Source organism: Zalophus californianus, chromosome 13, assembly GCF_009762305.2.
Source record: "Zalophus californianus isolate mZalCal1 chromosome 13, mZalCal1.pri.v2, whole genome shotgun sequence".
Classification (NCBI taxonomy): domain Eukaryota; kingdom Metazoa; phylum Chordata; class Mammalia; order Carnivora; family Otariidae; genus Zalophus; species Zalophus californianus.
This window is the reverse complement of record NC_045607.1, coordinates 37,521,214-37,545,269: the sequence shown is the minus strand read 5'-3', so window position 1 is coordinate 37,545,269 and position 24,056 is coordinate 37,521,214. Positions and strand designations below refer to the sequence as shown.

General features: G+C 44.7%; 1 protein-coding gene and 1 long non-coding RNA gene across 3 annotated transcripts in view; one reads left to right on the top strand and one right to left on the bottom strand.

The window, feature by feature from the left end:
* The window catches only part of DCAF12 (DDB1 and CUL4 associated factor 12), a 32,599-nt gene extending 29,915 nt beyond the window's left edge, over nucleotides 1–2,684 (bottom strand). Inside the window, exon 1 of one of the 2 annotated variants that reach the window (XM_027615334.2) lies at nucleotides 2,485–2,684. In XM_027615334.2, the coding sequence (XP_027471135.1) occupies nucleotides 2,485–2,508 (24 nt within the window). In that variant the 5' untranslated portion in view covers nucleotides 2,509–2,684. Of the gene's footprint in view, nucleotides 1–1,038; nucleotides 1,682–2,484 lie in introns of those variants that run through there. The other variant, XM_027615332.2, reaches the window with a different exon arrangement.
* Nucleotides 2,685–2,823: 139 nt separating this feature from the next.
* On the top strand, nucleotides 2,824–16,144 carry LOC113934276. The gene is made up of 3 exons (XR_003523610.1): nucleotides 2,824–2,877; nucleotides 6,275–6,488; nucleotides 16,052–16,144. It is a non-coding gene; the product is annotated as an uncharacterized LOC113934276 (long non-coding RNA).
* The last annotated feature ends 7,912 nt before the right edge of the window (nucleotides 16,145–24,056 follow it).

Below are 24,056 nucleotides of genomic sequence, written 5' to 3'. Positions count from 1 at the left end.
GGGCTTTGGCTACCTTCCTTCAGAACAAGGGATCCTCCTGTATCACCAAGAACTCCTCCTGCAGGATTTACATAAAACAGAAATACAACAGAACAGAAATCTCAATATAGAAAGTCCAGTTTAACTCTTCCAACACTGAGAAGATACTGCTCATAGTCAAACCTACCTATGAGAAACAAGGCCTGAAAAACAAGGAAAAGGAAGCAGAAAAGAGGTCAAAAGATTTACTAGCCCTGTTAGGGGTGAAGGCTTCAGGGCCCCTAAAGTTATCCTTGATAGAGAAGGGAATGAGGGACCAAATAATTACTACACCGACCCGGGCTGCATCTCTATCCAGGACCCTTCTTCCTCTTAGTCTGTACTCCCCGTGGAGCATGGAGAGTGCAGCTGGGGCCAGCCTGGGGTTCCCAGGTCTTCCAGGGATGCGCTATCAGGGCGACCCCCCCCCCCCCCCCCGTCACCAGGCACACGCTCCTGGCGGTTTTAAGAATTCGAAAAATCAAATACTAACGGGGTAGGAAGCACGGGAAATCAGAGTCCGAATACGCGTTTAACAAGAACTGCTGTTTTTTATACCGGTCCAAGAGCCAAAAAGCCCACCTCAGGGCTTTAAGTATCCAGAGGAAACTCCTTCCCTTATAAAGGACGCAATCATCTCCGCTTCCCAAAGCCACGGAAGGGGGAATTCACTCTCCCTGCCTGTATCTTCTGGGAGGTTTTGTTCCTGATTCCCCTCGATGTTGGTTTTCCTTCCTCCAAAGCCAAGATTCTAGTTTCCCCAAAAGCCCCACGACCGGCTGCAGGCCTTCCGCGGAATATGCCCCGTTTCCAAGTTTCCCTTTAGCTCCTCATTCCTCTGGCCTTTCAGATCTATGAACTCCTGAGGGCCCGGCCCTGTCCCAAAAGGCTGGGGCTCCGCTCTTGGCTCACCTCTGACTACAGACTTTGGTCCCCGGTTCCGGTTCCCTGGCCTTAGAACCCTATCCCCCTCTGGGTGCCTCCGCGATGTAACACGGGTCCAGGCCTCTCAGCCCTCACCTGCGGGCACTGAGCGTCGCTCCCAGCTCCTGGCGAGGCGGGCGCTTTCCGCTTCCTGCTAACTGCTTTCCGGGCCATAGTGGGCAGCGCCGCAGCGGCCCCGCAGCCACATGGGGCGTGGGTAGCGAGGGTTAGCAAGACAGCGGGTCATATACTGGGCCCCGGGGCCGCGCACTTTTGTGCGCCTGGCCCGGAAAATGGCCCGGACCCGGGAAGGCAGGCAAAGGGAAAGGAGGGAGGGAGGACTGGGGCCGGGAAAGGGAAAGGGAAGGGACAGGGGAGGAAGGAAAGAGAAGCTTTCAGACGAACGAGTCTGAAAGGACGGCGAGCGGCTAGAACCAAAACACCCCCTCCCTCGTGCTCCGTCACCCTTGCGCAGCCGCACTTCGCGGCATATCGCCGCGGAGACGCTGCGGGGCCTTCAGGGGTGGGGTTTACAGCCTGCAAGTGGAGAGTCCGCGGCAGTTGTTTTGCGGCCGCCCGCGCATTTCCAACGGTCGTCAGATGGCCGCTGGAGGTGGAAGACCTGGGGTCAGAGGAATCTGCGTTCTGGCGGTCGACCTCGGACCCCCGCCTGCCCATCCGCAAGCACCCGGAAGTGAGGACGACTATCCTCGCTCCGGGAAGGAATACTTCCCAGCACACGCCTCTACCCGGCAGCTGCCACTGGTTATCTCTCATTGAGCGCAGCACTTTCCCCGAACCTATCACAAACGGAGCCCTGACACCAAGGGCTGCACTGTGTGCCAGGAGGCAGGACCTTCTTCCTGCACTCTCGCAAGGTGGAGTCCGTCTCGGAATCCACGCCCGCGTGGCCAGACTTTCCCTCAGCAGAGTACCTGCCCTGCCTGACATTACCAGCCCAGACTGCTTCCCGGGCTCTGGCCTCTTCCCACCCCTCGAGAGCCTTCAGGCTCCATTCTCCACTCAGTCTCCTGCCTTCCTGCTGGCCACATGCCCCGCCTAACCCTCTCTCCTGCCTAACCACAACAGCCCTCGTCATCTTTCCCTCAGCTACGACCTCCTCTCCCTTTAGATTCTCATGACCTGCCGGCCACAGTGTCTTTTGTGCTTTATGAAATAGACCTCACGCCTTAATTTATCTGTTTCTTATGTCTCCCATGCGGTCCTAAATTGAGAACAGGAACAGGGGACTGCCACTGCCTGCCTCTCATTTGGGACCCTGGTTGCATCCCCATGAGGGCAGATTGGGTGAAATTCTGAACCACAGAGAGTGGACGTTGCTTGTAAGTCAGTTAGATAAGGAGGCTTCTTTAGGATCACCCTTGCCTCCATTTTCAGAAGATCTTGTAGGAATTTGAGTGCTGGCTTCCACTTTCCTCAGGCAAAGAAACCCTTTAAGGAAGCAGGATGCTCTTTGCTTAGGGTTGACCCGGCCTCGGGCTGTAGTGCCCAGTTACCTGCTGGTGGCTTCAGGCCTCATACCTCCAGGGAGTTCTGTTGACCCATCTGAAGTTCCGCCTACAAGATTTAGATTTGTTTTCCAAGTCGAAACAAAGACCAGATTGAGACAGGGTCCTCTGCCATCCCAAGTGGGCACTGCCACTAATCTCTAATGCCACCTTGGGAAAGGCAGCCCCATCTTACTTGGTCGGCCCTATCCCTTCAGAGACATGCACAGAGTGAATGGCTCAGAAGTGGTTCACCTTCCTTTTTGAGCCTATTGTTCCAGGTCTGTCTTGCCTCACAATGCCCTTGATGATCCAGGAGCCCACTGTGCAAGAGTCTGGAATTCCTTTGAGAATCTCTAGGCTCATGCTGAGCTGCACTTGGATCCTGGTATCTGCCCATGTCAGAGGCTGCAGGCTCATCCTCAAGGTTAGTGTACTTCATCTTGGCATCCCAGGAACTAGCCCCAAATGCACCTCCCAGCAGAGCTCATAATTTCTGTGGAATGAAGATTCACCTGGAAGTTTAAAAGTCCACAGTTGCCTTTATTTATTTATTTTTTTTAAAGATTTATTTATTTGAGAGGGGCGCCCCGGTGGCTCAGTTGGTTAAGCGACTGCCTTCAGCTCAGGTCATGATCCTGGAGTCCCGGGATCGAGTCCCACATCAGGCTCCCTGCTCAGCAGGTAGTCTGCTTCTCCTTCTGACCCTCTTCCCTCTCGTGCTCTCTGTCTCTCATTCTCTCTCTCTCAAATAAATAAATAAAATCTTAAAAAAAAAGATTTATTTATTTGAGAGAGAGCACGCACGCAGGTGCGGAGGGGCAGAGAGAGAATCAAACAGACTCCCTCCTGAGTGCAGAGTCCAACGTGGGGCTGGATCTCAACACCCTGAGATCACAACCTGAGCCAAAACCAAGAGTCGGATGCTTAACCAACTGTGCCACCCAGGCACCATGATATCATCAGTATTTTAAAAGCAATTGTGGGGGCGCTTGGGTGGCAGTCGTTAAGTGTCTGCCTTCGGCCCAGGTCATGATCCCAGGGTCCTGGCATCAAGCCCCACAGCGGGCTCCTGCTTGGCGGGAAGGCTGCTTCTCTCTCTTCCACTCCCCCTGCTTGTGTTCCCTCTCTCATGCTGTCTCTCTCTGTCAAATAAATAAATAAAATCATAAAAAAAATAGTAATAAAAGCAATTTTGGGGGCACCTGGGTGACTCGGTTGAGTGTCTGACTCTTGACTTCAGCTCAGGTCATGATCTCAGGGTTGTGAGATTGGCCCCATGTCAAGCTCCTCTCTCAGTGTGGAGTCTGCTTGTGATTCTCTCTCCCTCTGTCCCTCCCACTCATGTTCTTTCTCCCTCTCTCTCTCTCTCTCACTCCCTTTTACTCTCAAATAAACAAATCTTAAAAACAAAACAAAACAAAAATCCTGATGATACCAAAAAAAAAACCAAACCCCAAAAAACAAAAAACCTGTTGATGATACCAAAGATTGGTAAAGAGGTAGAATGACTGGAACTCTCATATGTTGCTAGTGGGCATGTAAATTGGTACAATTTGGAAAAATCTATGGCAGTACCTATTATAGCTGAGTATGTGTACCCTATGATCCAGAACTTCTACTTCTGGTTAAACTACAGAAATGAGGGGTGCCTGGGTGGCTCAGTCGTTAAGCATCTACCTTTGGCTCAGGTCATGATCCCAAGGTCCTGGGATCGAGCCCTGCATCGGGCTCCTGCTTGGCGGGAAGCCTGCTTCTCCCTCTCCCACTCCCCCTGCTTGTGTTCCCTCTCTCGCTGTGTCTCTCTCTGTCAAATAAATAAATAAAATATTTTAAAAAATAAAAAATAAAATAAATAAAAATAAAATAAACAGAAATGAATGTTTATGTCCACTAAAAGGCAAAAGAATATTCATAGTTTTATTCATAACAGCCATAGATGGGAAATAATTCAAATGTCAATCAATATAAATTGAGGGTTCCCATGATGACCTAATTAGGTTTGATAATTTGTTATAATGGCTCACAGAACTCGGGAAAATAAATACTATTACCAGTTTATTATAAAGGATATTATAGAAGATAAAAATGAACAACCAGATGAAGAGGTACATAGAGTGAGGTCTGAAAGGGTCCTGAACACAGGATCTTCTGTCCCTGTGGAGTCTGGGGGGGACTACCCTCATGGCATGTAGATATATTCACGAATTTAGGGGCTCTCCAAACCCCATAGTTTAGGATTTATATGGAGGTTCCTTTATGAAGGCATGATTCATTAAATCACTAACCTTTGGTAATTAATTAAATCCCCATTCCTTTTTCCCTTCCCAGAGGCTGGAGGGTTAAGTCTGAAAGTTCCAAACCTGGAATCACATGGTTGGTTCCTTTGGCAACCAGGCCCCATCCTGAAGCTATCTAAGGAACCATCTTGAGTTACCCCATTAACATAAACTCAGGTTTGGTTGAAGACTTATTATAAATAACAAAAGATGTGCTTTTCACCATTATCACTTAGAAAATTACAAGAGTTTTAGGAACTCTTATGCCAGGAACCAGAACAAAGACCAAATATGTATCATATCCCAATATCATAGTAATAGAAGTCAGAGTAGGGGTGCCTGGGTGGCTCAGTCGGTTAGGTGTCTGCCTTCAGCTCAGGCCATGATCCCAGGGTCCTGGGATTGAGCTCCACATCAGGCTCCCCTGCTCTGCAAAGAGCCTGCTTCTCCCTCTCCCTTTACCTGCCACTATCCCTGCTTATGGTCTTTCTCTCTGTCAAGTAAATAAAGTCTTAAAAAAAAAAGTCAAAGTAGACATTACTAACTCTACTAACTTGTTACTAGCTGGGAGGAGAACACAAGGAGGCTTCTGGTGTGCAGGAAATTTTTTTCTTTAAGATTTTATTTATTGGGGCACCTGGGTATCTCAGTCAGTTAAACGTCTACCTTCAGCTCAGGTCATGATCTCGGGGTCCTGGGATGGAGCCCCACATCAGGCTCTCTGCTCAATGGGGAGTCTGCTTCCCCTTTTCCCTCTAACCCTCCCCCCTGGTGGTGCTTTCTCTCTCTCTCTCTCTCTCAAATAAATAAATATCTTTTATCTTTTTTTAAAAGATTTTATTTATTTGAGAGAGAGAGAGAGAACAAATGGGGGGAGGGGCAGAAAGAGAAGCAGACTCCCCACTGAGCAGGAGCCCAAGGCAACATGGGGCTCGATCCCAGGACCCTGGGTATACAACCAGAGCCGAAGGCAGATGCTTAACTGACTGAGCCACCCAGGGATCCCTATATATTATTCTTGTGAAAGATTATTTCAAACTGTACTATTTTAGAGCTTTAAATAAAAACCCCAACAGTTCTAATCTTCTTTACTCCCACCCCTCCAAGTCAGTCCTTGCAACATTTCCCTCACGATGTGATGTGCAGAAGGAGGCCCATCAATGGTCAGAGGACCCAGGAACTGCTTACATTTTACATTCTCTTTGACTTGGTCTTGCCAGGAAGAATTAATAACAAGAAAATAGTTTAAAATACTTTGGACAGGGGCGCCGGGGTGGCTCAGTCGTTAAGCATCTGCCTTTTGCTCAGGTCATGATCCCAGGGTCCTAGGATCGAACCCCTCATCGGGCTCCCTGCTTGGTGGGAAGCCTGCTTCTCCCTCTCCCACGCCCTCTGCTTGTGTTCCTTCTCTCCCTGTGTCTCTCTCTGTCAAATAAATAAATAAAATCTCTAAAAATATATATTTAAAAAAATAAAATACTTTGGACAAATTTAATTATGTTATACATGCTTAGTAACAGTAATTCCTCCTGTTTATTTGCACAGATTCCTTGGAACAAACAAAGCAGATGTTGCCACAATTCCCTGTATGACTCTACCCTTAATCTGTTGGAGCTAATTAACTATCCTTGCTAGCAAAGGGCTTGGGAAGAAAGCATTTCTGTTAGGAAAAAAGATTTGGGATTTTAATTCATACAAACCATAATAAAGACAGCAAGAAGAGACCTGGAGGACATGAGAACATGAACAGGGACAGATGGTAAGCACTCAATATCTGCTCTCTGGTGATGTAAAGATGTTAGAGGTCTCCAACGCCTGTGAATGATAATATTTTTCAGATCCTGGGGCATAGATTACTAAAGATGGAAGATATTATAGAGAAAGTGCATCTCATTATTTACTCTTACAGAAAACTCAAACCAAAAAAGACAAGTCATGTAGTCAGACAGTGGATGAGTAAGGACTGGAACGCAGGATTTCTGCTCTAGTTTATTTTCAGTTCTACCACATTAAATATCTGGGTCCACTTGAAGTTGCAAGTGGTCTTTATTTTAGCATTTTCCTAGTACTTTCATATTTTTTCTTTTTTCAGGACCTGAAATATTTTATCTAGAGTATCAACTACTTTGAGAGCAGAAATTCTATTTCTATATTTTATGTATAATTTGGTGCACACTGATAGATTTTGTGTTAAGTACAGACAATTTCCAGTCCTTCAGGAACTGATTATAAAGTTTGTAAATTACCCAGTTTCCTGGTTTTTGCCTCCTGCCTTTTTTTTTCTTTAAGATTTATTTATTTATTTTAGAGAGAGAGAGCGTGCAAGTGAGGGGAGGTCCAGAGGGACAAAGAATCCTGAAGCAGACTCCTTGCTGAGTGCAGAGCCCTATGTGGGGCTAGAACCCCAAGATCATGACCCGACCTGAAACCAAGAGTCAGTCACTCAACCGACTGAGCTACCCATGTGCCCCAATATTTTCTTGTAACTTGTATAAATCTAAGATCATTTATTTATTTATTTATTATTACTTTTTTTAAAGATTTTATTTATTTATTTAAGAAAGAGAGAATGAGAGACAGAGAGCACGAGAGGGAAGAGGGTCAGAGGGAGAAGCAGACTCCCTGCTGAGCAGGGAGCCCGATGCGGGACTCGATCCTGGGACTCCAGGATCATGACCTGAGCCGAAGGCAGTCGCTTAACCAACTGAGCCACCCAGGCGCCCAAATCTAAGATTATTTAGAAATGGTTTGGGGCACCTGGCTGCCTCAGTCGGTGGAGTGTGTGAATCTTGATGTTGGGGTTGTAAGTTCGATCTCCACATTGGGTGTAGAAATTACTAAAAATAGAAATCTTGGGGCGGGGGCGCCTGGGTGGCTCAGTCGTTAAGCGTCTGACTTCGGCTCAGGTCATGATCCTGGGGTCCTGGGATCGAGCCCCGCATCGGGCTCCCTGCTCAGCAGGGGGCCCGCTTCTCCCTCTCCCACTCCCCCTGCTTGTGTTCCCTCTCTCGCTGTGTCTCTCTCTGTCAAATAAATAAATAAAATCTTTAAAAAAGAAAAAAAAAGAAAAAGAAATCTTGGGGCACCTGGGTGGCTTAGTCGTTAAGCGTCTGCCTTCAGCTCAGGTCATGATCCCAGGATCCTGGGATCAAGCCCCACATCAGGCTCCCTGCTCCACGGGAAGCCTGTTTCTCCCTCTCCCACTCCCCCTGCTTGTGTTCCCTCTCTGGCTGTGCGTCTCTCTGTCAAATAAATAAATAAAATAAAATAAAATAAATAGAAATCTTAAAAAAAATAAAAATAAAAATGGAAAGTTTAGGGGTACCTGGGTGGCTCAGTTGGCTAAGGGTCCAACTCTTAATTTTGGCTCAGGTCATGATTTTAGGGTTGTGAGATTGAGCCCCTTGTGAGGCTCTGCCCTGGGTGTTGAGCCTGCTTAAGATTCTCTCTTGCCCTCTCTCTCTCTGCCCTTCCCCCTGACTCTCTCTCTTTCAAACAAAAAGGAAACTTTAGGGGTGCCTGGTTGACTCAATCTGAAGAGCACATGACTCTTGATCTTGGAGTCATGAGTTCAAGTCCCACATTGGGTATAGAGATTACTAAAAAAATAAACTTAAAAAAATTTTTAATGGAAAGTTTAAAAAATAAATAAATGAGTCAATTAGAATTCCAAACAGGATTTCCTAAAATGGAAAAGCACAGCTGTTGTTACTGAGTCCAAGCTTGTTCTGCTCACCACAAGAAAGACCAAGTTGAGAAGCAAGATGTTGCAGCAAGGAAAGCAACTTTATTTGGAAAGCCAGCAACCCAAGGAGATGGTAGACTATTGTCACAAAGAATCATATCCCCACAGCATGAAATTCAAGCTTCTTTTCTTCTTTTATGTTAGCAAAAGGGAGAAGGGGGGATGGGGAGTTGAAATCAAAAGGTGATTGACATCTGTAAACATATAAGGAAGGTCATATAACTTCTTTGTCCTTGGTCGGTTGATCTTTGTGTACAGGCAGGAATCTGGCCATGTCATTCCTATAAATCTTAAATATAGCACAGTCATTTTTTTAAAGATTTTTTAAATTTATTTGTCAGAGAGAGAGAAAGCACACAAGCAGGGGGAGTGGTAGGCAGAGGGAGAAGCAGACTCCCCGCTGAGCAGGGAGCCCAATGTGGGACTCGATCCTAGGACCCTGGGATCATGACCCGAGTGGAAGGCAGACACTTAATGGACTGAGCCACACTGGTGCCCCTAATTTTTCAATATTCTAATGATATTTCCAACTTACTCTCAAAAGGTCCATAAGAGAGAAGTTTCACTAATTTAATAATCATTTCTTAGGCCCTACTGCGTGGTAGGTGTGGTAGATGGCAGAGATCTGACTTGGACCTCATCCCTGCCCTCAGGGAACTCAAAGACTAGTAGGAGAACCCATTTAACTAAAATACCAGACAGTCTAAGGACTTATGGGAGCTCAGTGGAGCAAGAGGATATGGAATGGCTTCTTCTTTTTTTTTTTTTTAAGATTTTATTTATTTATTCATGAGAGACAGGGAGAGAGAGAGAGAGAAGCAGAGGGAGAAGCAGGCTCCCAAGGAGCAGGGAGCCCGATGCGGGACTCGATCCCAGGACCCTGGGATCATGACCTGAGCCAAAGGCAGACGTTTAATACACTGAGCCACCCAGGCGCCCCGGGTGAAGACTTTCTAAGAATACCATCAACACTGAGGAAAACAACCGAGAGATAGAAACCAACCCTGATGACTCTGTCTGGGAACCTCTTGCAGTTTGAGTAGAGTTTCTGTTACTTGCAACCAAATATGCTTTGACAATCCATGGGGGACATCAAAACCATTTTTTGGGCGCCTGGGTGGCTCAGTTGGTTAAGCAACTGCCTTCGGCTCAGGTCCTGATCCTGGAGTCCCGGGATCGAGTCCCACATCGGGCTCCCTGCTCAGCAGGGAGTCTGCTTCTCCCTCTGACCCTCTTCCCTCTCATGCTATCTCTCATTCTCTCTCTCTCAAATAAATAAATAAAATCTTAAAAAAAAAACATTTCTTAACTGCCTAAGTGACCCTTTGGCATATACTATGCCTACCCAAATGTTTCTTTTTCTTGTTTTTTTTTAAGATTTTATTCACTTATCTGAGAGAAATGGAGACAGAGAGCACGATTTGGGGGAGGGGCAGAGGGAGAGGAAGAAGCAGACTCCCCGCTGAGCAGGGAGCCCAACATGGGATCCCAGGACCCCGGGATCATGACCAGAGTTGAAGGCAGATGCTTAACTGACTGAGCCACCCAGGCGCCCCCCGCCCACAACTGTTTCTTTTTATGCTCTATCTTTTTTTTTAAGATTTTATTTATTTATTTGAGAGAGAGAGAATGAGAGATAGAAAGCACGAGAGGGAAGAGGGTCAGAGGGAGAAGCAGACTCCCCGCTGAGCAGGAAGCCCCATGTGGGACTCGATCCCGAGACTCCAGGATCATGACCTGAGCCGAAGGCAGTCGCTTAACCAACTGAGCCACCCAGGCGCCCTTTTTATGCTCTATCTTATTCCAGAAAGTATTGTCAGTCCCTTCTAGCAAAAAACTCCTTCCTCTATGTTCTGAAAATTTTGTTGTTTGGGAAAAGAGTACCACCTGGAATTTAGGGTTCTTAATCCTGCCTCCACCACTTAACAGTGAGCCTCTGAACATATCAGAGGGATAAATCTGAACCTTGCTGGTTTCTTTATCTGTCAAATGGGTATATGATTATGTACACATCGTTGAACTGTACTGAAGATCACATAAGATTACGTATGTAAATTGTAAAATGCTTTAAATGTGTTCAGAATTGGGGCACCTGGGTGGCTCAGTCGTTAAGCGTCTGCCTTTGGCTCAGGTCGTGATCCTAGGGTCCTGGGATTGAGTCCCATGTTGGGCTCCCCGCTCTGCGGGAAGCCTGCTTCTCCCTCTCCTGCTCCACCTGCTTGTGTTCCCTCTCTCGCTGTGTCTCTCTTTGTCAAATAAATAAATAAAATCTTTCAGGGGCGCCTGGGTGGCTCAGTCGTTAAGCGTCTGCCTTCGGCTCAGGTCATGATCCCAGGGTCTTGGGATCGAGCCCCGCATCGGGCTCCCTGCTCAGCGGGAAGCCTGCTTCTCCCTCTCCCACTCCCCCTGCTTGTGTTCCCTCTCTCGCTGTGTCTCTCTCTGTCAAATAAATAAAATCTTAAAAAAAATACTTTAAAAAAAAAAATAAATAAATAAATAAATAAATAAATAAAATCTTTCAGAAAAAAATGAGTTCAGAATTATAATAAAATGGACTTTCAGCATCTAGGGATATCCTTCTTCCTTTCCATAGCCTGATTCTGTTGTTAAATTTGGGGTGGAGTGGAACGGATATGGCCACATCATCCTCCAAAGATTCTACTAATTTATACTTTGTGAGAGTGCCCATTTCTCACATCCTAGCCAACACTGACTATTATTAATGTCTAAATATTTGCTAGTTTAAAAAAAAAAAGCCAACTACTTGCTACATTTTAACCTGTGAATGATGCTTCCAGGCACCTGGAGATGTTTTTAAAAATATTCTAAACCTGGGCGCCTGGGTGGCTCAGTTGGTTATGCGACTGCCTACGGCTCAGGTCATGATCCTGGAGTCCAGGGATCGAGTCCCGCATCAGGCTCCCTGCTCAGCGGAGGGTCTGCTTCTCCCTCTGACCCTCTTCCCTCTCGTGCTCTCTGTCTCTCATTCTCTCTTTCTCAAATAAATAAATAAAATCTTTAAAAAAAACATTCTAAACCAACATCCCAAAGCCTTCAGAAAGAGCAGACCAACAACGGCATTTCTCCTACCCAAGCACCAGCCGATTGCTGAGCATGGTAGTTAGATAAAGGAGTTGGCCAGAGGCCTTTACGAGCTGTTATAGCAACAGAAAAGAACACCTCTGCTTCTGCCTTATTTGTTGTGTGAATGAGTGAACAGATGCCCCCAGTGAACCTGTTAAATCATGGAACAATGATCTACATCTCTTCAAATCCATTTCAGTTCATGCTTGGTGCCTTCTGAAGTCATTGCATAATCCAGTTCAACTTCCTTATGTTGGGAGTAAGCATCTGGGTAAGGGATTCACATTCATACATTCAAAATATAAAAGAATGATTAGGGGAGAAGACAGATAAAATCATATTCTATTCTATTTTGTAACCCTTTAATGCTTTTCGAAATATCACAGCTCTTCTCTACTTGAGCCTTTCAAAAACTCTGAACAGTATTATCCCCATTCTAAACAGTAGGAATTTGAGGTTCAAAGAGGTAAGGCAACTTGCAAAAGACACACAGTGAATTAGTGGCAGAGGCAGGACTAAAACCTTATCAGTTGCCATCCAATCTTTCCCCTGTATCACACTGTTAGGGGCATCATTCACCTCTGTGGTAATGCGATCAATACTCACAAAGGCCCAGGGGCACCTGGATGGCTCAGTCAGAAAAGCATGTGACTCTTGATTTTGGGGTTGTGAGTTCAAGCCCCACGTTGGATGTAGAGATTACTTTAAAAACATAACAAAACAACAACAAAAAAACCCTTGTAAAATACAAAGACCCATCACTCTCTGGGAAGTTCATTCTATGCACAAGTAGCTCTGCTAAGGTCATATATCTCTCCTGGCCTTTGCTTTTTTGGTGTTTTTTTGTTTTTGTTTTTGTTTGAAGGATTTTATTTATTTGAGAAACAGAGAGAACACAAGCAGAGGGAGTGGCAGGCGGGGGGAAAAGCAGTCTCCCCAGTAAACAGGGAGCCCGACGCAGGACTCGATCCCAGGATCCTGGGATCATGACCTGAGCCAAAGGCAGATGCTTAACCGCCTGAGCCACCCAGGCGTCCCTCTCCTGTCCTTTGTAAGGTCCACTCTCCTTGGCCAGAGTCAAAGGGTACCTCTCACACCAGATCCTGCACATTTATCACCATGAGTGTATAGTCAGTTCTACTGACAATTAGGTAAGGATCGGGGTAGTTACCCATCACAGCTCTTAAAGGTGGGATCAAAATCAAGTGGTAATCACCACCCCAGGCTCCTAGGTCAAGTTGTAACATTACTGAGTTTGTTGATAATGGAGTTTTTCTACTGTTAATGGGAATTCAGCTGAAATAATCAGTGAGAACCCATAAGAAAGAAATTTCTGGCTACAGCCAAGAGATCATATTTCAGCCAATTCTCCTTAATATATGAGCCAAATGGGAGAGGGTGGGAGGGGGCAGAAGAAGAGGCAAGGGATAAAATGATTCAGGAGGGGTACCTGGCTGGATCAGTTCGTAAATCATGTGACTCTTGATCTTAGGGTGGAGAGTTGGGCCCCATGTTGGGCATAGAGTTTACTTAAAAAACAAAGCAAAGCAAAACAAAATAAAACAAAACAACCATGATTCAGGAAATTGTAAAAAAGGAAGATGAGGGGCTGCCTGGGGGGCTCAGTTGGTGAAGCATCTGCCTTTAGCTCAGGTCATGACCTCAAGTTTCTGGAATTGAGCTCCACATTGGGCTCCCTCTTCAGCCGGGAGTCTGCTTCTCTCTCCCTCTGCCCCCCACCCCTCACCCCACCTCGTGCTCTCTTGCTCTCTATCTGAAATAAATAAGTAAAATCTTAAAAAAAAAAAAAAAAGGAAGATGAGAAGCCCTAGTGCTTTTGGAAAGGAATGTCAAGATGTAGCATCTTGCCTAAGCAAAGATTCAAAGGGCTTTTCACATCCTCCCTTTGTTCTTTTTTTTTTTAAGCAGTCTGATGTACAGGGATTAAAAATACTGGGGATTTAATTTCTCTAATTACTTGGAAGACCATCTGTGCCTTGCTTTGATGCATGAACCCCTGCTCTGGTGAAGGAACCATGTGCTAATCTGGCCAATCCTCCCTTTCTCCAGGCTTCCCCACTCCCCATCCCCACCATCTGGCTATGGGATCACTTTTTTCAGAGGGCTGGGAGATGGAGCTCTAGGCAGAAATCCTCCCCACCCAGCTATGCCCCTGATACCCTGGGGATTGGCAAACATCAGAGAACCATTTGACATCAGCTCACTAACCAATATCCAAGAGCTGCATGCGGGTGGAAACCTACTCTGGCTGAAAAAGTGAAACACCCCCCCACACACACACACCCCATGGAGACTTTTGCAGCTTTATCTCCCTTTTGCAGACCTGACTTAAGTTCCAGGCTGAGTCATTAGGGTGAGGATGGGAATATCTTTTCTATACTGAAACACAGGTTAGTAACAACACAGCAGAATTCTAGTAAAGATAGTATATTGATCTGGTGAAAATTTATTCTCTATAGTGAAAAATCATGAGCAAAATTTTCTGATTCTTATTTATCATCTAGAATGAGGAGAAAGTTGGTTTAAGTTCTTGCATCTTTTTTTTCTTTCTTTTTTGCCATTGAGCGGCAATTTCCCCTCAATTTCATCTACTCTTCCCTAGTCTCCCAAGAATATGGGGAAGAAAGAAAATAGAGCTAAAGATGAGGGCAAGAGGAAATAGAAAAGGAAGAAACTTGCTTGTTTCAAAAGGTAATCTGCTTTTCTTACCAACTTCTCTTTTTATATAGCACTGTTCACTCTACCCAGCCATTTCTAAGACTGATCTGCCCCCCCCACCTCTCCATCCTCAGTCTTCCAGAGAGTGCCCCCTCTCCTTTTTAAAAAATAATCTCTAGGGCGCCTGGGTGGCTCAGTCGTTAAGCGTCTGCCTTTGGCTTAGGTCATGATCCCAGGGTCCTGGGATCGAGTCCCGCATCGGCCTCCCTGCTCCACGGGGAGCCTGCTTCTCCCTCTGCATCTCTCTCTGTCTCTCATGAATAAATAAATAAAATCTTTTAAAAAAATAAATAAAAAATAAATAAAAAATAAAAAATAATCTCTAGGGGGCGCCTGGGTGGCTCAGTAGTTAAGCGTCTGCCTTTGGCTCAGGTCATGATCCCAGGGTGCTGGAATGGAGCCCTGCATCAGGCTCCCTGCTCAGTGGGAAGCCTGCTTCTCCCTCTCCCACTCCCCTGCTTGTGTTCTCTCTCTGGCTGTCTCTCTCTCTGTCAAATAAATAAATAAAATCTTAAAAAACAAAAATATCTAGGCCCAACATGGGACTTGAACTCATGACCCCAAGATCAAGGGTCTCATACTCTATGGACTAAGCCAGCCAGGTGCCCCCAGGAACCCCCTTCTTTACTGGAATAAGCCACACCTCTTGGTTCAGAGCTCCTGCTGGTCAGGGCACAAAGTCCATGATGTGGGACCTTGCCTTTCCTTCTGTCTGTGTTTTACAAAAATTTCATTGTGTTTTTGAGTGTGATGCCCCCAGGGAATCAGTATGAGCTCACAGAGTTTTTCTTTCCAATCACTCTCACTAGTTGGAAATGCTCTTCCTTTTTCTGGTAAATCTTCAGGCCTGAGTTACAATCAGAAGAGTTACAGTCAGTCATCTGATGCGCAGGCTGATTCTGGGCCCTGGAGTCACAGTAGCAAGGACCTCTACCCTCTGGGGAATTGATGTCTGAAGTACTCCCGCAAAGCGCTGCACAAATGTTAATTTTAGGTAATATTTTTAGGAAACAATTTGGATAACACAGAATATAGCTCTTTGTTTAACACAGAACTCAGCTCTTTGCCTAACACAGAACCAGCTCTTTGCCTTGTCAGTGGAAGCAGAAATCAGAGCTGGGCGGTTTTCAGAGATAAGCAAATCGGACTCTCTTATTATGTTGGAGAAGAAACTGAGACCACCTCCTCTCACCAAGAATGGTTGGCAAAGGGAAAATCCTCTGGCCTCAGGGGGATTTTCTCCCCAGGGCAGGAGAGCTCAGTGCAATGTAATGGTTGAGAGCAGCAGTTTTGGAGTCAGAGGAACTTAGGTCTGAAAGCCCATGATACTGGGGTGCCTGGGTGGCTCAGTTGGTTAATCGACTGCCTTCGGCTCAGGTCATGATCCTGGAGTCCCGGGATCGAGTCCCACATCGGGCTCCCTGCTGAGCAGGGAGTCTGCTTCTCCCTGTGAACCTCTTGCCTCTCATGCTCTCTGTCTCATTCTCTCTCTCTCTCAAATAAATAAATAAAATCTTTAAAAGAAAAAAAAGAAAGCCAGTGATACTGGGAAATACCTTCCATTTTCTAAGCCATATCCTTCACTGTAAATTTGGGTTAATAATATTATCTATCTTATGGGACTATTAAGAGAATTAAATGCAAAAATGGATATAAAGAACTATGTTTAGAACATATTAAGCATTTGAAAAATGGCTAATACTATGTATGTCATTAAATTATTTTTTTTCTTCTTCTCTTCTAATCAATAACAGAAGACAAAGGGAATAGCCACTCACTTCCAAGGGAGCCCTGGCTACTCTGCAAACCTGTTAGCTTAGATATCCAAGCTACTCAGGAGACTCAGAGTGAGTAATTACTTCTTTCCACCGGTGGGAAAACTGAGGAATAGTGGAAATTTAATCTTTACCCAGTGGAATAGTGTGGTGTAACAGAAAGAGCAGGGATTTTGAAAGCAGGGTTTTGACCTTAGTTCAAATGCTGGTTATACTGCCTGGTTGCTTCATGATCTTGGTTAAATTATATAACCCCCTCGAGCCTTTCTGAGAGATGTTAATATATCTATCACACAGGGTTATGGTGATGAATAAATGAGATAAAGTATGTGTATGCCAAACACATGCTAAGCTGTGGTGGTCTATTGTTTTTGCCTGTACCAGTATCTGATTTCCCTTTTCCTAGTAGCATATTTTTATTTTTCCTTGGGGTACTACCTTTTCTCTGCTGCATACTTTAATGGTAGATCTGTCAGTCAAGATGCCTTTCTGCCCTGGCTGAGTGGGCAGCTGACCTGATTGAGGCAAGCCAGACCCTTAATTCCTATAATTTGCATCCATTGAAGGGTAAATCAGAGATGGACAAGTGTTGGAGTTGATTCATGCCATGTGTCACCCTGAAGAGACTATCCAATAGTTCTTGCCATCTAGACTCCTGGAGCCTTCTGGTTCTTGTCTTTTCTAAGGCCTGATGGGTTACAGCTGTTCTTTCAAGACTATCAGCACCTGCATGTCCTTCCAATAACTTCGTTTTTCTTTTCTCTCTCTCTCTCTTTTTTTTTTTTGTTTAAGATTATTTATTTATTTGAGAGAGAGAGAACGAGCGGTAGGAACGGGCAGAGGGAGAGGGAGAAACAGACTTCCCGCTGAGCAGGGGACCCAATGCAGGGCTCGATCCCAGGACTCTGGGATCGTGACCTGAGCTGAAGGTAGACGCTTAGCTGACTGAGCTGCCCAGACGCCCCAATAACTTCCTTTTTTTTTTTTAAAGATTTTATTTATTTATTTGAGAGAGAGAGAATGAGAGATAGAGAGCACGAGAGGGAAGAGGGTCAGAGGGAGAAGCAGACTCCCCGCTGAGCGGGGAGCCCGATGTGGGACTCGATCCCGGGACTCCAGGATCATGACCTGAGCCGAAGGCAGTCGCTTAACCAACTGAGCCACCCAGGCGCCCTAACTTCCTTTTTCTGTATCATATTAGACAAAATCAGTTTCTGTTACTTGCAACCTCAGAACACTGCTGCACAGATGTTAGAGAAATGTTAGTTCTTTCTTATTTGCTTACCTACTCCCAGCCATCCCTCATACTCTCATATCGCCAACACATGTAGAGTATTCTTGTGCTTCAGGACAACCTAACCAGTGGACTTTTGTTGTACTTAGACTGGAATCAGTCTACATTGTTGATTCAGCTGATATTCCCAATCTATCAGCAAATCTTACCAGTTCTACATTTAAAGCATGCAGAATCTGGGACGCCTCAGTTGGTGGCTCAGTTAGTTAAGCATCTGCCTTCAGCTCAGTTGGTTAAGCATCTGCCTTCAGCTCAGGTCATGATTTTAAATCTTAAAATATAAATCAGAGCATTCCACACACTAGCTCTAACCCTTCATGATTTCCCACCTCTTTTAAAATAACATCAAAGTCTTTCTATGACCTTACAAGACTGTGTGATCTGTCTCCTGGCCACCTCTTCCATCTTACTCCCTTCTACTTTCATCCTTCCAGAGTACTTTTGTTGTACAACAATGTACAACATTGTTGATTCAGCTGATATTCCCAATCTATCAGCAAATCTTACCAGTTCTACATTTAAAACATGCAGAATCTGGGACGCCTCAGTTGGTGGCTCAGTTAGTTAAGCCATCCTTCACTGTTTTTCACCAACACTGGCTTTGCTGCTCCTTGAAAACGTCAAGCATTTTCTTGTCTTAGACCTTTGTACTTAATATCCCCTAAGGGTCCCCTTCTTCATGTACTTGCATGGGTCTCTGCTCTTTCATTAGCACACAGTGCATAGATAGTAAAAGATACTTGTTGAATTAATTAATGGATAGAATTTTGATACATGAATAAGATGGAATACTATGAAATTGTTAGAAAAGAATAAGGTAGGGGTGTGCCTGTGTGGCTCAGTTGTTAAGCATCTGCCTTCAGCTCAGGTCATGGTTCCAAGGTCCTGGGATCGAGCCCCGCATCGGGCTCCCTGCTCAGCGGGAAGCCTGCTTCTCCTTCTCCCACTCCCCCTGCTTGTGTTCCCTCTCTCGCTGTGTCTCTCTCTGTCAAATAAATAAATAAATAAATCTTAAAAATAGAAAAAAAAAAAGAAAAGAATAAGATAGAGCGCCTGGGTGGCTCAGTCGGTTAAGAGTCTGCCTTCAGCTCAGGTTGTGATCCCAGGGTCAGGCTCCTGGCTCAGCGGGGAGTCTGCTTCTCCCTCTCTCCTTGCTCCTCTCCCTGCTCTCGTGCTCTCTCTCTCTCTTTCAAATAAATAAATCAAATCTTAAAAAAAAGAAAATAATAAGGTAGAATGTCCTAATATGTAACGACCTCCAAGATATAATGTAAAATCATAAAAGAGAAAGAAAAAAAATACAGTACATTGTATGTAATAGGTTTTCATTTGCGTAAAAAAGATATATATTTCTGGAAGTTTACATAATGGGGTGCCTTGGTGGCCCAGTTGGTTAGGCATCAACTCTTGATCTCAGTTCAGGTCTTGATCTTATGGTTGTCAGTTCAAGCCCCATGTTGGGCTCCACTCTGGGCAGGGAGCCTACTTGAAAGAAAGAAAAAGAAAGAAGAAAGAAGAAAGAAGAAAGAAGAAAGAAAGAGAGAAAGAAAGAAAGAAAAAAAGAAAGAAAGAAATTAGAGAAATTAGTAACATCAGGGTGCCTGGGTGTCTCAGTTGGTTAAGCATCTGCCTTCAGCTCAGGTCATGATTCCAAGGTCCTGGGATTGAGTCCCGCATCGCGCTCCCTGCTCAGCGGGGAGTCTGCTTCTTCCTCTGCCTCTCCCCTCTGCTTGTGCTCTCTCTCTTTCTCTATCCCTCTCTCTCAAATAAATAAATAAAATCTTAAAAAAAAAGAAATTAGTAACATCAGTTACTCTGGAGGTTTAGGGGTGTCTGTGGGAGGGAGACTTACTTTTTACTATTTAGCCTTGTGTACTACCAATTACTTTGTTTATTATCTTTTTATTTTCAGTTCTTTTCCCTTGAGAGGATGCTTTTATTGAACAGTAATTTCATCTGCTTGCTGCTCCCCCTGCTTGTGCTCTTTCTCTCTCAAATAAATTATAAATAAATAAAATTAAAAAAAATAAAGGCTTGGGGCGCTTGGGTGGCTCAGTTGGTTAAGTGACTGCCTTCGGCTCAGGTCATGATCCTGGAGTCCCGGGATCGAGTCCCACATTGGGCTCCCTGCTCGGCGGGGAGTCTGCTTCTCCCTCTGACCCTCCCCCCTCTCATGTGCTCTCTCTCTCTCATTCTCGCTCTCTCAAATAAATAAATAAAATCTTTAAAAATAAATAAATAAATAAAATCTTAAAAAAAATAAAGGCTTGATTAGTTCAAGGTAAACTTTTTTTAGGTAAGTATAATTGACATACAATATCTATACAGTATTAGTTTCAGGTGTACATCATCATAGTGATTTGATATTTTTATACATTAAGAAATGACCCCTATGATAAGTTTAATTACTATCTGTCACCATACAGTTATTATATTATATACCATATTCCCTATGCTGTACATTGCATCCCCAAGACTTATTGTATTGTACTTCTTTTTTTTATTTTTTTATTTTTTATTATTATTTTTTTAAATCTTTTTATTTATTTATTCATGAGAGACAGAGAGAGAGAGAGGGGCAGAGGGAGAAGCAGGCTCCCAAGGAGCAGGGAGCCTGATGCGGGACTCGATCCCAGGACCCCGGGATCATGACCTGAGCCGAAGGCAGACGCTCACCCATCTGAGCCACCCAGGCGCCCTGTACTTCTTTTTTTTAAAGATTTTATTTATTTATCTGAGAGAGAGAGAGCACAAGAGGGAGGGAGGGGCACAGGGAGAGGGACAAGCAGACTCCCAGCTGAGCAGGAATCCTGACGCAGGGCTGGATCCCAGGACCCTGAGATCATGACCTGAGCTGAAGGCAGACGTTTAACCAACTGAGCCACCCAAGCACCCTTCTTAATCCCCTTCACCTTTTCATCTGCACCACTAAGCAACCCCCCACCGTGGTAACCAATCATTTGTTTCTTATCTATGAGTCTGTTTCTGTTTTATTTTTTCATTTATTTTGCTTTTTAGAGTCCACATAGAAGTAGAATCATATGGTAATTAGTATTTGCCTTTCTTTGACTGACTTGTTTTACTTAGCATGATACCCTCTAGGTCCATCCATATTGTCACAAATGGCAAGATTTCATTCTTTTTTTATGGCTGAGTAATATTCCATCGTGTGTGTGTGCGTGCGTGTGTGTGTGTGTGTATACATATAATTTCTTCTCTATCCATTCATCTGTTAATGGATACTTAGGTCAAATTAAACTTTTTTTTTTAAATTTTTTTCTTAAGTAACCTCTACACCCAATGTAGGACTTGAACTTATTTTTTTTATTTGACTTTTTTTTTTTGACAGAGAGAGAGAGAGAGAGAGAGAGAGAGACAGTGAGAGCAGGAACACAAGCAGAGGGAGAGGGAGAAGCAGGCTTCCCACCGAGCAGGGAGCCTGATGCAGGGCTCGATCCCAGGACTCTGGGATCACGACCCGAGCTGAAGGCAGATGCCCAACCGACTGAGCCACCCAGGCACCCCTGGACTCGAACTTATAACACCAATATCAAGAGTCACAAGCTCCACCAACTGAGACCACCAGGCATCCCGCATTTCCTTCTGTTCTTGTTCTTTTTTTAAATTTATTTTTCTTGTGATGAGAACTTTTTTTTTAGATTTTTTAAAAAAATTTATTTGTTTGAGAGGTAGTGCACGAGAGAGAGCATGAGCAGGGGGAGGGGCACAGGCAGAGGGAGAAGCAACCTCCTCACTGAGCAGGGAGGCTGTTACAGGGCTCGATCCCAGGACCCCAGGATCATGACCTGAGCTGAAGGTAGATGCTTAACCACCTGAGCTACCCAGGCACCTCTGAAGTGATCAAACACAGAATCTGCTTGTCTGTCTCCCTCTGCTCTTCCCCCTGCTCTCTCTCTCAAATAAATAAATACATAAATAAACAAACAAATAAGCAAGCACATGGAAGTCTTTACAAAGATTTCCAGTAAATTTGCCACTTTTACCCTATCCAGTTAGATTAATATTCCATCTTCAATATTGGGGCCAATGTGATGTTCTTTTTTTTTTTTAAAGATTTTATTTATTTATTTGACAGAGATAGAGAGAGAGCACAAGTAGTCAGAGAGGCAGGCAGAGGGAGAGGGAGAAGCAGGCTCTCCACCGAGCAGGGAGCCCGATGCGGGACTCGATCCTGGGACTCCAGGATCATGACCTGAGCCGAAGGCAGTCGCCCAACCAACTGAGCCACCCAGGCACCCGCCAATGTGATGTTCTGAGGTATGTTCAGATGGTTCAAGTCTCTTCAGAATGTATTATGATAGTGGGCATGAAAGTTAGCATAGCTCTGGGACAAGACTATAAATGTATGCTATTGTCCATTTCATGTTACAGTTAACTGTTTCTGATCCTCCTTTCTCACTGGGATGGGAAACAATTCATTCACCAGATCAGTGATCACATATCACATATTTGAGACAATGTTAATCTGCTTTAGCAAATATACTGAGCCTGGTATAGCAGTTCCAATCAGGGACTTTTGTGAGTTTGCCTAGTCCACTGTCATCCTCCAGAGTCTGTCTAGGATTCTGCCAAATTAAATGAAAATATGATAGGGACCACTACATCTGCATCCTTTAAATCTTTAAGAGCGTCACTAATTTGTCGTTCCTTGTAAGATGTGATACTTTTTATTGCTATCTTGGCTGGGTTAAGGGGAAGTTTCAAAAATTTCTACTTGGCCTTCTCTATTATGAGAGCTCTTACTTTACAGGTCACTTTACAGGACCCATGTGGTAGTTCTGTTAATTACAAATGTGTCAATTTAATTTATACATTTGAGAATTGGGGAAATTACTATTGAGTGTGTCTGTGTACACAGTGGATCTATTGTGAATTGAACCTGGGCCAGGACTCCATTTATTATGTGATCTCCATATGTCCCCACTCTAACCAGGGGACCCTGATGATATTTTTGATCCCCTAATATCAATTTCATCTCAGACTTTTGAATTCCTTGTGTCCAACAGTCCTTGAATTCCTTGGCTAGTATTTCCCTTCCCCCTGTGCTGGCTGCCCAAGTAAATGGTAGTAGACTGCTTTGAGGAAGGAGTGAAGGTATCATTGCCATCTCTCCTTGCAATGGTGTTGCAGAGCCCTTCCTCCTGGAGACCTTGCCTCTCCATTAGTCTCTGGGTTCCAGGTCAGGAAACTGTAAGTTCCAGTCCAGAAACTGGTCAATGAATCATGACTCAGCCCCTTGATCTTACACCCTTGATTTATTTTAATGGCTATGTTGGCCATCATGCCCTTAGGAACACTGTGTACTATCAGCCATCTCCATAGCTCTCTGCAAGTCAGATGCTTCTGGCTACCCATTTACATTCCTTCTGATGGTTAGGGGTTCCATCTGGCCTCTATTATGTTAAGATCCTATCATTCTCATTTGCTATGAAGAAACCCTGTTCTGAAAGTGCAGGGGCAGCCACTGCGGAGTTTCTCGGTGATGCCAGTGGAACTTTCCTCAGAACATTCCTCAGGGCCCTCTCATGGAACAGAGTCATTTAGTGAGGTTTCTGGTTTTATTTTTTTTTTAAGATTTTATTTATTTTATTTGAGAGAGAGAATGAGAGAGAGAGAGAGAGCACGTGAGAGGGTGAGGGGGGGAGGATCAGAGGGAGAAGCAGACTCCCTGCTGAGCAGGGAGCCCAATGCGGGACTCGATCCCGGAACTCCAGGATCATGACCTGAGCTGAAGGCAGTCGCTCAACCAACTGAGCCACCCAGGCGCCCGAGGTTTCTGGTTTTACATGCTATATCCACTTCAACCTTCTTCTCTGAGCTTTTTGACCCCCACTTTCACCATCTCCCACAGCTGTTCTGACATTTCTACTTCACTTGTTATGACCCATAGCTTTCTCCAAGCTCTTTTTTTTCTCTCCAAGCTCTTAAGAACCATCCTAGCAACATGTGAGAACTGTTTCTCAGGGTCCTTGTCAGGGTGTTAAATCCTGTGTCCCAGGACAATGTTCCCATATTGATAACCTCTCTCTCATCCAACTTTAGGTTCAACTTTGCCCTACTTAGATCAAGACTCGGAATTCTCAGGATGTGGTCCCATTTATATCCTCCTGGCCTCTGTCAGTATATTTTGGTTATGTTCTACATCTCTGTTAGATATACTCCCTCCCTTATCATGTCTTGGTCTTTTGTGTTGTTACTTAATTCTAGTTATTTGTCTAATGGCCAGGTTGAGATGTTAGGATAGATCCAGATGGGGAGGCCCATTTTTTAATAGGGCAGAGATTTCTGCATCATCTTCAAGAAAGGGAGAAAATTAATTTTTTTGTTTTTGAGAGGGAGAGACAGGGTGGGGGGAGTTGGTGGAGGGAGGGATGGGGGAGCGGGAGAGAGAGAATCTTAAGCAGGTCCCACTTCTAGCGTAGAGCCAGATGCAGGGCTCGATCTCACAACCCTGAGATCATGACCTGAGCCGAAATCAAGAGTCGGACACTTAACCTACTGAGCCATTCAGGCTCCCCAAAAACTAATCTTTTTTTTTTCCCCCAAAAACTAATCTTTAACAAGGAGTGGGCAACTTAATAAAGGCCTAGAGGTTATAAACTCTCCAGGAAACTGGAGGTTCTAGATTTTCAAGTAAATAGGCCCAGATACTGCCATCTCCTGCCTCCC